The sequence below is a fragment of the Stegostoma tigrinum genome, chromosome 14, assembly GCF_030684315.1.
Source record: "Stegostoma tigrinum isolate sSteTig4 chromosome 14, sSteTig4.hap1, whole genome shotgun sequence".
Taxonomy (NCBI): domain Eukaryota; kingdom Metazoa; phylum Chordata; class Chondrichthyes; order Orectolobiformes; family Stegostomatidae; genus Stegostoma; species Stegostoma tigrinum.
Window position 1 is genome coordinate 60,409,169 of NC_081367.1, and position 11,914 is coordinate 60,421,082.

Here is an 11,914-nt window from a genome sequence, read left to right on the forward strand (position 1 = left end):
CCTCTATTACTTCCTCTGACAGTTCATTCGTATATTTATCACTCTCTGAGTGAAAGTTGCCCCTCAGGTCCCTTTTATATTTTCCCCTCTCACCTTAAAGCTATGGCATCTAGTTTTGGATTCCCCACCCTGGAGAAAGGCCTTATCTATGCCTTTGTGATTTTATAAACCTTTATATGAACACCCCTCAGCCTCCTACATTCCAGGCAAATCTGTTCCAGTCTAGTCACCTTCCCCTTATAACAAAAAGCATCCAATCTTGGTAGCATGCTTATAAATCATTTTTGCACTCTTTCTAGTTTAATAACATCCTTCCCATAGCAGGTCAACATTGGTATACTATTCTATTTAAGGGAAGATACCAGTGACAACCTCACCAATTTTCTTGGTTAAATTTTAATCTGAGAATCAATCATTTGGGATCAGGATTGGCTCTCTGCCAACAGGGAATTGCAACAATATCATTTGGGCTGGCAAAATAATTACTTTTCCGCAGGCAGATAATGTTTACTTTTCTTTTGGGATTTTAAACACAAGAGTAGATCTCTTTACTGCCCATTATAAATGCATTGAGTCTGATCTTACCCATCAAACCCTCTTGTTGAAGCTATATAAAATATGCACAGAAAAACCAATATTCCAATGAGTGATGCAGAAACAATTGAATGTCAAAGTCACAATGAAGGCTTTGCTTTGGGGTTTAGTGTTTGCCTTGCCTATTTTGTGTACTCACCAAAAAATATGTAAACTTCGAGGAAAATTCAGCCTAAACCACTCAGCTGAGGAGGGTGAAGTCATTATAGGGGGAATGTTTAACGTACACTCCGACAGAATTGAAAGGCTACATTCCTTTACAAAAGTGCCACAGGAGACACAATGTAGAAGGTAGGTTCAGGTCATCTGAGAAAATGTCACTTCTGGAATTTATTACCCAGTCAGTACCCTAAAGATTGCGCTATATTCTGTAAGCATTGTTACAACAGGATCAAGTTTGGAGCCAATCAACAATAAAGCAAGACTGCTCATTCATTTCTGGTTGAGTGCCATCTCTCTCATAGTTCACACTGTAAAAGTATCTGTTTTCTAGAGTTATATTAATTGCTTGTAAATATAGATGCTGTGGTGGTACTGTCACTGAATTCTGACAGGAATGTCTTTTCCCCCCAATCTGAAGTGTATTACTTATCGCAGGTTTGATTTCAGAGCGTTCCGCCTCGTGCAAACTATGATTTTTGCCATCGAAGAAATAAATAAGAATCCTGCCCTGCTTCCCAGTGTTTCGCTAGGCTACAGAATTTACGATGACTGTTCCTCACCAACCATTGCAACGAAAGCAGCCTTGGCCCTTATCAATGGGAAGGGCCAATTTATGGACGAAGAATGCAAACAACAGCCGCTGGTTTCAGCTCTAATTGGAGGTGGCTCATCTTCAGAGTCGATTGCAGTAACAAGATTGACTGGTCCTTTCAGAATCCCATTGGTAAGGAAGCATGTTTGGACAATGTAATATTATAAGTATATTTCCTAAGCACAGCAAGGCATACACACTGTTCATAGCAATCCTGAACAAGGATCTGTGTACAATATCTACATGATATTGCATTGCATTTCCAGAATGTAAACAATGTGGTCTTTAGTGGTGTCTATGACATTATGAGGCCTCCACAAATAATTCACTTTACTGCTTTACTCTAAACTGAAAAAGAATCACACCAGACTCAAAGCGTTAACTCTGTTGATATATTATCTCTTAACAAAATATTAACTCTGGCAGGTGAATTGAGTTTAAGATCTACTAGGTTATGCCGCTGCTCTATAAAATCCTGGACAGACCATCTTTGGAATATTGTGCTCAGTTCTGATCAACTCATAGGGAGGATGTGGAAGCTTTAGAGAGGGCGCAGAGGAGATTTACCAGGATGCTGCCTGGGCTGGAGGGCAGGTCTTATGAGGAAAGTTTGAGGGAGTGGGGGCTTTTTTCATCGGAGCTAAAAAGGATGAGAGGTGACTTGATAGAGGGGTACAAGATGATGAGAGACATGGATAGAATGGATAGCCAGAGACTTTTTTCCAGGGTGGAAATGACTGTTTCAAGGGGCCATAATTTTAAGGTGATTGGAGGAAGGTATAGGGGAGATGTCTGATGTAGGTTCTTTGCACAGAGAGTGGTGGGCGTGTGGAATCAGACACTTTAGAGACTTGTAAGCCACTCTTGGATAGACACGTGGAATATAGTAAAATGTAGGGTATGCATGGTAGTTTGATCTTAGTAGGATAATAGATCGGCTCAACATCGTGGGGCTGATGAGACAGAGCTCGTTGTTCCTCCAACAAGCATTCTGAACATGACAATGTTGAAGTTAACTGACACAATCAGACCTTCAAATTTCTACAACAGTTGTGAATTAAAACTGAGTCGTTCAATTAAGTCGTGCTGTTGAGTATAATCTTCTGAAACGGTGCTTTCTGTTACATTTAATATACATTTTACTGGGGATAGGAATGCCAACTGTGGAGAGAAAATCTATTGCGTAGGGCCAGTTCCAACAAGGAACAAATGAACGTTGACAGTGCATGTATTAACTCTCTACTTAACAAGTGAGAGTGTCGTACATGCTGTGGTCCTGGCTGATAGCATGGTTGCCTGTAAAATTGCTTTCCTCCTGTTAACTAGTGCCGGAACATTTACTGGAGCAGAGACCTTGCAGACGATGGTGAAGGTCTGAACGTCACTTAAATTTCTAATATTTGGCTAGATAGCAATAAAAGGGCAAGATTGTATATACTTACTTTTTTTTTAACCAATACCGCAGGTGTTAACAACAATTTCATTGCCGTAGATATTCTGTATTCCATTTCTAAGACAGTTTCCGGTGAGGAAGTGTGAAGCACTGAGTACGGGGCAATTCTTACGCCCTTTACGTATTTGGTGCCAAGTGAACTGTGTTGGGTGCTTGACAAGGGCGTTTGTGACCACACTGATGAATTGCCAAATGCATAGGTACAGAAGAGGCATCTGGTAAGCAATGCTCATAAAAAGTAAAATACTGCTGATGCTGGGGATCTGATACAAAAAGAGAAAATACCAGAGAAATTCAGCAGGTCTAGCAGCATTAGTAGCGGGAGAAGTTCTGAAGAAGTCATAACAGAGTCGAAATGTTAACTCTTTTTCTCCCTCCATAGATGCTGCCAGACGTGCTGATTTTCTCCAGCCTCTCTTTCTCTCTCCATAGATGCTGCCAGACGTGTTGATTTTCTCCAACATTTTCTGCGCTCGAAGGAGAAGTAGAGTTAACCTTTCGAATCCATTTTGATTCTTAGCAACTACAGGGCATCAGTTCTGGTTTCACAAATTGATTTTTCTGTCCGTAATATCTTGCCTAAGAATCACTATAGTTCTGTAATGCAATCTTTCTTTCACTGTTCTGCAGGTTAGCTACTTTTCTACGTGCGCATGCCTTAGCAACAAAGACAACTTCCCAACGTTTTATAGAACGATACCAAGTGACTATCACCAGTCCAAATTTTTAGCTCACATTGTCAAGAAGTTTGGATGGACTTGGATTGGAACAGTTAGAGTCAACAACGACTACGGAAATTTTGGAACGCAAGCGTTCGTAGAAACAGTCGAGAAGTTGGGAGTCTGCATTGCCTTCTCCGAATCTTTTTACAGGACTGATCCCAGGGACAAAGTGATGGAAATAGTAGAGGTCATTAAGAAATCCAGCACGAAAGTTGTAGTTGCATTTTCTTCCACTCGAGAAATGCGTATTTTGTTTAAAGAGCTTTTGCATCAGAATGTCACTGATATTCAGTGGATAGGAAGCGAAGCCTGGGTTACTGCTGACCTCCTTACTCAGGAAGAGAATGCTAAAATCCTCACTGGAACGATAGGGTCGGCAATCCGTCGCTCTGAAATCCCGGGACTGCGCGATTTTCTACTTCAAGTGAAGCCCTTTTTGGTTCCCGGGGACGTTTTGGTGAAAGAGTTCTGGGAAACGGCGTTCCAATGCAGCTTGATTTCAGAGGACGCTGGCAATCGAGTGAACGATTCGACGGAAATGCGGCGATGTACAGGGAATGAACGTTTAGAAGAGCTACAAAACGCCTATTCTGACGTTGATATAGACGGTTCAACCTACAACGTGTATAAAGCAGTGTATGCGTTAGCTCACGCTTTTCACAATATGTTTGCTTGCAAAAACGGTAAAGGACCATTTGTAAATAACACCTGTGTGAACATTTCTAGTTTCGAACCGTGGCAGGTAAGAGCAATGATCGCCATACTCTGAAATGATGCTTTTACACGAGCTTCAAATAAATTGCAATTCACACCCAATTACTTTCAATTCTTAATTTACGATATTGCTTAATTTATCAAATCAATGTTGCGCGCAGTCTAATTGCCTTTAAATTTTCCAATTGTCCTTTCACAAGGTACTACGTTACATGCAAACAGTAAACTTCAGAACAAAGAACGGTGACAACGTTTATTTTGATGAAAAAGGAGACCCTGTCGCTGCGTACGATTTAGTCAATTGGCAAATTAATTCCAAAGGGGTTGCGCAAATTCAGACCATTGGCTATTACGACGGATCCGCTCCTCCCGGACGGGAAGTTGTGTTAAATGGAAGATCCATCACATGGCGCGGAGGCCAAAGTGAGGTATGCTTACGAAGGCAGTGGGAAACGTTTGAAGTGGAGGTATATATGAGATATATCGCATTATTCCCTCCAAAATATTCCCACCTTCTAAACGAAACCGTTTACATGTATGCGTGTGTATCACCAAGCACAATTTCTGAGCGTTTAATCAAGAACATTTTGCGGAGCACTAAATTTAAATAATATATATAAAATTACATTTCCGAAGCCATTTTTGCCCTGTTATCATCTTCCTTTACGAACCCTTGCATCATAGCTGTTTAAATTTTGACAAACTGGATAGAGTAGTTATTTGAAGCACCGCGTCCCTTTTATAACAACTATTTATGTGAACATTAAATTATTCAGAATTCTTTTTGTCCAGGGTTAGAGATAATCTCCACCAATTATCCTGTGTTACCTAATCGATAATCAGTGACAAAAAGTAACACTGGCTCTCTCAATAACTTCGTGTAAATAACAAGTTTTCATTCTGTATCCCGTTTCAAGTTAACGGGATGCCCCAAGGCACTTTGCGGCCAGTGGTATAGCCATTGTTGTAATCTTTGGAAAAGCGACATTGGTGCGCAGAAGCACAGAATTATTACGCTGATGACAGTCATTCGGCCCATTTTGTCTGCACTAGCAATATTATCCATGCCGTCCGTTCCCTAATATCAATCTCCTGCCTTTTCCCCCATATCCCTTTACTATTTCTATTCAAATAATCACCCAATGCCCTTTTGTGTGCCGTAATTGAATCTGCCTCCAACACAGTTACAGGCAATGCATTCCAGACTCGAACAACTTGCTGTGTGAAAGTTTTTCTACCTCCCAACACTGTAAATAAATGCCTCTCCTTCTTGATTCTTTTACAAGCGGAAACAGCTTCGCCCAATTTGCTTTGTCTAATCTGATCATGATTCTGAAAACCTCAGTCAGATCTGTTCTCAGCCTGCTTCTCTCGAGAGAGAATATTTTGAACTTCTTCAATTTATCCTCACAGCTAATGTTTCTCGTTCCTGGAACCATCCTAGTAAATCTCTTGGGCACTGTGTCCGATGCTTTTGCATCATAACAACCACGTGACCTTTTTTGTGCTATATGTTGATAGATAAATATTGTCCAGGGCATAGTTTTAAATTCTTGTCTTTATTCAGTGTAGTGCAGTGAGGTCTGGGGTCCACCCAAGAGGGGAACTGAGGTTTTGATTTGATATCGCATCTTAAGTAAAGCCTTTCAAGCACACTTTGCAAGGACTAAATGTTTGCATTCAATTCTTGAAGTGAGGTTTGAACCGTCAATTTCCTGACTCTTTACACTGTTATTTTATCAATGACTGATGACCTTCATAATGGTCACTGTTTTGCCAAGCCAAGCAGGGTTGAATGAAATTTCATGCACATTTTACCAATAAATCACAGCATTACGTCAGTTCTAGGAAGTGTAATTTTGAACCTCCATCTCCATCTGTGAGAGACCAAATGGATGGCATGGTGTTGATAACTGTCATGCATGCAATGAGCATAAATACATTCATGACAATCTTGCCTGGTTGTTAGCTTGGTGTTGGAATGAATTTGAAATGAATTTTTGATGCAAAGACAGGATTCACACTTGTTGGAGCTATCATCACCAATTGTGTACTGTAATGTATCTCCTAAGATGTTTTCAATTTCCAGTCATGTATCACATAATCAACATGAAGAAAAAATATGCACTTACTAAGTAACACAATAAAAACACACACATGGCTACTAATGTAGAACAAAATTTGTGAATATTAGTCAATTTATTTGCATGCATTCACAGAATGAAATTATTGCTAATAAGATCCACAGCTATTGCCCATTTTTATTTACCCCGAGAAGGTGATTTGTACTGCCATCTTGAATCAATGCAGTCTGTGTTGTGAAGGTAACAGTACATTAGTATATGGAAGGAGTTTCAAAATTGTGATGCCGCAACCATGAAGAAACAGCAATATTTCCCAAATCTGAGTTGCTTTTGACTTTTGAGGGGTGATGGTGTTTCCATGCAGCTGCAACCCTGGAGCTTGAAGGTTTATAAGTCATGGTTTAAGAGGTGTCATTGAAGAGGCTTTGGAGAATTCTTACTGCTCAACTTGTGAACAGTACTTTCACTGCTCTACACTAGTGCAGGAGGAGGTGAACATGTAAGTGCAAGGATAGGATGCCAATCAAGCCAGTTGATTTGACCCAGGTGGTGTTGAGCTCCAACTATATTGATGGAGCTGCACTCATCTGGCCAGGTGGATAACTGTTTTTTGTTTTAACCCTGGCTTGTGCCTTGTAGATGGTGGAAACGCTTTGTGATTCAAGAGACGAGCCATTCACACCAAAATACCCAAGATCAGACGTTGTTTCACAAGCACAATGCTTACACAATCATTCAAAGAAAGCTTTCAGGATATTGTGTTTTGAGGACAGTGGTGAGACATAATTACAGGGGAAAGTGAAAGATTTGGATAACAGATGGTGATTTCATGGAACTTGCATGTTGTGAATGTTACTTGTCACTTATCACTGTAGCCAAATGTTGTCCTGTTCTCACTCCACGTGCGCATAGACTATTTCATTCTGTTAGGGGCTGCAAATGGTGCTGATCACTGTGAAAATATCAAAGAACATCCCCATTTCTGACCTTTTGATAGAAGGAAGGCCATTGATGACACAGCAGAAGTTTGGGTCGCACAGTGGTTCAGTGGTTAGCACTGCTGCCTCACAGCACCAGAAACATGGGTTTGATTCCACCCTTCGGTGACTAACTGTATGGAGTTTGCACATTCTCCCTGTTTCTGTGTGGGTTTCCTCTGCATGCTGTGGTTTCCTCCCATAGTCCAAAAAATGTGCACTTTAGGTGGATTGGCCATGTTAATGTGCACATAATATCTAGAGAAGTGCAGGCTTGCGTGGGTTAGCCATAGGAAAAGCTGGGTTACAGGAATAATAGGTCTGGATGAGGAGCTTTTTGGAGGGCTGGTGTGGACTCGATGGGCTAAATGGCCTGCTTGTACTCTATAGGGATTCTATTCTAATGGATGATCCAAGTGCCCTGATGAACCCCTGCAGCATTGCAGGAAGTCATCCAGCACAATTTTGGTCATCTAATTTATAAGTGAATTTAATGCTGTGAGTGATTTTTTTATTTTTGTTTTGCTTATTTCATTCTATTGAAATGGAGGAGCACTTATTCAAAAAAAGCTTAAAGTAATCATAATTTCACAGTTTTTCATGACAGTGGATAACAATTGGAGATATTGGCCTTTGCCATCTTCTCATTTCAGATAAAGCACATCTGTCCAGATATGAGCCAGAGACTTTGTAAAAGCCTAAGTTTGAAGCAAATTATTCAGAACCTTGAGGAGGATATTGTGTCAAACATTTGTAAGAAACTGGTCAGACTTCAGCTGGGGTATTTTATATACTTCTGTTCCCATGCTTCAGGAAGGATGTGAATGTATTAGAGAGAGCACAAAGGCTGTTTGCAAGAATTATTCCAGAAATTAGAAACTTCATTTATCAGGATTGATTGAGATATTAGAACTGTTTCTTTGGAGAGGAGAAGGCAAAGAGGAGGTTTGATGGAAGTTTTCAAAATCCTGAGGATCTCTGCAGAGAACATAAAGATCTCTCTTGTACAAGGATCAAGAATGAGAGAACACAGCTGGAAGTCATATTTGAGAACAGTGAGAAAATACATAAAGCCAAAGCACAAAGGGATCTGGGAGTGCTAGTCTAGGATTCTCTAAAGGTTAACTTGCAGGTTGAGTCCGTGATTAAGAAAGCGAATGTAGTATTGTCACTTAACTCAAGAGGGTTGGAATATAAAAGCAGTGATGTGCTTCTGAGATTTTATAAAGCTCTACTTAGGCCCCATTTAGAATACTGTGTCCAATTCTGGGCCCCACACCTCAGGAAGGACATTCTGGCACTGGAGCATGTCCAGCAGAGATTCACACAGATGATCCCTAGAATGGTAGGCCTAACATATGATGAACAGCTGAGGATCCTGGGATTGTATTCATTAGTTTAGAAGGTTGAGGGGAGATTTAATAGAAACAAACAAGATAATGCATGGCTTAGAAAGGGTGGACGCTGGGAGGTTGTTTCCATTAGGCGGGGAGACTACGACCTGTGGCCACAGCCTTAGAATTAGAAGGGGTAAATTTAAAATGGAAATGAGGAGACATTTCTTCAGCCAGAGTGGTGGGCCTGTGGAATTCATTTCCACTGAGCACCGTGGAGGCCGGTTCATTAAATGTCTTCAAGGCAGAGATTGATAATTTCTTGATCTCACAAGGAATTAAGGGCTACGGGGACAGTGTGGGTAAGTGGAGTTGAAATGCCCGTTAGCCATGATTGATTGGCGGAGTGGACTCGATGGGCCAAATGTCCTTACTTCCACTCCTATGTCTTACGGTCTTATATTTGACTTTGAATCATGCTTCCAAAACAACTTATGTCTAGATCCACCTGATTTTGCATCAGCTACCAAAATGTGGGTTCCTTCCATTAATACCTTTCAATTATTCTGATGCTGACCTGGCAACTTCCAAACTTTCATACTTCAAAACTGGTGTCTTCTAAATATGTGCTGCCAACACCACAGTTTGCACTCAGTCCTGTTCTGTTCTAAACAAGTCTCTTTTCTATGAATTTTTCACCCTTCCACACTCCCCTCCGTTAAGGTGCTTGTTGAATTCTCCATCTGACCAAGCTTCTTGTCATCAGTCCTAGTTAATTATATGACTTGCTTTCAAATTCTGATTAATAAAAACAGTGGAGGACTGATTTGAGATAGTTAACTCTATTAAAGGCCATACATAAAAAGATATTTGTTATAGTTTTTGTTGCTTACTCCCCCACTTTACCCTCCTAACTTGCTGAGAGCTGTCCTGTCAAAAGTCAACCTTCGGACATGGTGTAAAACTGAGATCACGGGTCAGGCACTGCACCAGGCATATTTTCCGTTCTATTCAATCCGATGTAAAATTGGTGGTAAATCTGCTATCACTGATTTTTTTTTTGGCCCATGCTACGCATCTTCAACATGCACTCATTCATATGTAACAACATATTCAGTTTATATACACTTTTCATCTGTGCAATTAATTGCAATATCAAATTACATTTTGTTTTTGTATGTCAACACTGTACCATGATATTTGTCTTCTTTCAAATTTCCAGGTTCCTGTTGCAGTTTGTGCTGAAAGTTGTCCATTTGGTACAAGAAAGCTTATTAGGAAAGGACAACCTATTTGTTGCTTTGATTGTACACCATGTTCGGAAGGGGAAGTTAGTAACACCACAGGTTTGTTAATGAGCACACTTCACTGTACATACTACAAAGATTAATAAATCTTCTGATATTCAAATTTACATATAAATTGCTTTCTTTTAGATTCGACTGACTGTGTCAAGTGCCCAGCAGAATACTGGCCCAATGTATCGAGAGATAAATGTGTACCAAAAGAAATTGAGTTTCTGTCTTATACAGAAATCTTGGGCATTGTATTAGCAACACTTGCATTGTTTGGAGTCTGCATGGCTGTAGCAACATTAATAGTTTTCATAAGATATAAAGACACTCCTATTGTCAAAGCAAACAACTCTGAGTTAAGCTTCCTTCTGCTTTTTGCAATAGTTCTTTGCTTTTTGTGTTCTCTTACATTTATTGGGCAACCTTCACTGTGGTCATGTATTTTAGGCCGCATTGCATTTGGAATCACCTTTGTTCTATCCATCTCTTGTATTTTGGTTAAAACAATGATTGTACTGTTCGTGTTTAAGGCAAAAGTTCCAAATAATAGCATGTTAAAATATTTTGGTGCTACACAGCAACGTTTAAGCATTTTTGTTCTCACATTCGTTCAAGGTATAATAAGTGTATTGTGGTTAGTTATTGCACCCCCATTTCCCATGAAAAACACCAGATATTACAAAGACATTATCATTTTAGAATGCAATGTGGGCTCTATAACTGCCTTTTATTTAGTTTCAGCTTACATTGGCACTCTTTCTTGCATCTGCTTTATCCTTGCATTTTTAGCAAGAAAACTGCCTGATAACTTCAATGAAGCTAAATTTATAACATTTAGCATGCTTACATTTTGTGCAGTTTGGATAGCTTTCATCCCAGCTTATGTAAGCTCTCCTGGAAAATATACCACAGCTTCAGAGGTGTTCGCTATTTTGACTTCTAACTTTGGACTTTTGCTTTGTATCTTTGTTCCAAAATGTTATATTGTATTGCTGAAACCAGAAAATAACACCAAGAAGTTTTTGATGGGAAAAGAACCTTCAAAGAGAGTGTAGTAAAAAGAGATTAGAGCAATAGTCACTGTTTGCAGCAATGTGTTTTAAATTATGATCAAATTATAAATGTTTAAATTTTTGAGTAAAGTAATTATCACATAAATAAAGTGTTAGGCAAGAAAGTGAGGGCATTTTTTAAATCAATTGCATTTTGATGTATTACATGAAGTGTTGTTTGTTAAGTATGATGAACATTGCACTGACAATGTAACATTAACTACTGCACACTATACAATTAGGTGTTATGTAATAATGTTCTGCAGTACTGTTGTGAATGACTTTGAAAGAGTGCATGGCCTCTTTTCTCTCATCCCACCACTCCACTGACCATTGCATCAATTTAAATGTTTAATGCATTACTAACATGGGCAATTGTATGACTTACATTACATTGCATTAGATTTAAAATAAAAAATCCATCAACCAGGTATCTATAATAAACAATTTAAAAAATGAATTATTCAGCAAACTTATTAAGTTGATTAACATACAGCTGGAATTGTAACTATTTATACTTCTAAATAAACACCTGCTACTTGCACACCAATTCAGGGAAAAATAAGAAACATTTTACACAGAAATTAATTTGGAATTGAAACACTTTGGACAATAACAGTTAGTTATTGAAAGAACCTTTATAGTGTTCAAAATGACTTTTGTCAACATCCAAGCTAATGAAACTCAGGCAGTTGTCACTGAGACATTTACGGGTGCAATTCATTCAGGAATTGGAGAGGATTTAGAGGCTTTTCAGAAAAAATGCTGGATCAACTTAGAGACAAAAACACTGCAGATGTTTGAATCCAAGGTAAACAAACTGGATATCCAGTCCTGAAGAAGGGTTATATCCAAAACATTGATTGCTCCTTTCCTCCAGATGCTGCCTGGCTTGCTGTGTTCTTCCAGCATCCCGCTTGTTTAAGCTGGATCAG

At 39.4% G+C, this 11,914-nt stretch overlaps 1 protein-coding gene across 1 annotated transcript; it reads left to right on the forward strand.

Annotated features, from left to right (window-relative positions):
• Nucleotides 1–1,201: 1,201 nt before the first annotated feature.
• LOC125457883 (extracellular calcium-sensing receptor-like) lies at nt 1,202–10,982 on the forward strand. Its single transcript, XM_048542617.2, has 5 exons — nt 1,202–1,480; nt 3,432–4,265; nt 4,438–4,665; nt 9,855–9,978; nt 10,069–10,982. Exons 1-5 carry the CDS (start codon nt 1,226–1,228, stop codon nt 10,980–10,982), a joined length of 2,355 nt encoding a protein of 784 aa, XP_048398574.2. The 5' UTR covers nt 1,202–1,225.
• Nucleotides 10,983–11,914: the final 932 nt, after the last annotated feature.

Coding starts and splice junctions, on each gene's coding strand:
- LOC125457883 (XM_048542617.2), top strand. CDS start 1,226: ATGATTTTTGCCATCGAAGAAATAAATAAGAATCCTGCCCTGCTTCCC. Junction 1,481..3,431: donor GTCCTTTCAGAATCCCATTG/GTAAGGAAGCAT, acceptor ACTGTTCTGCAG/GTTAGCTACTTTTCTACGTG. Junction 9,979..10,068: donor GGAAGTTAGTAACACCACAG/GTTTGTTAATGA, acceptor GCTTTCTTTTAG/ATTCGACTGACTGTGTCAAG.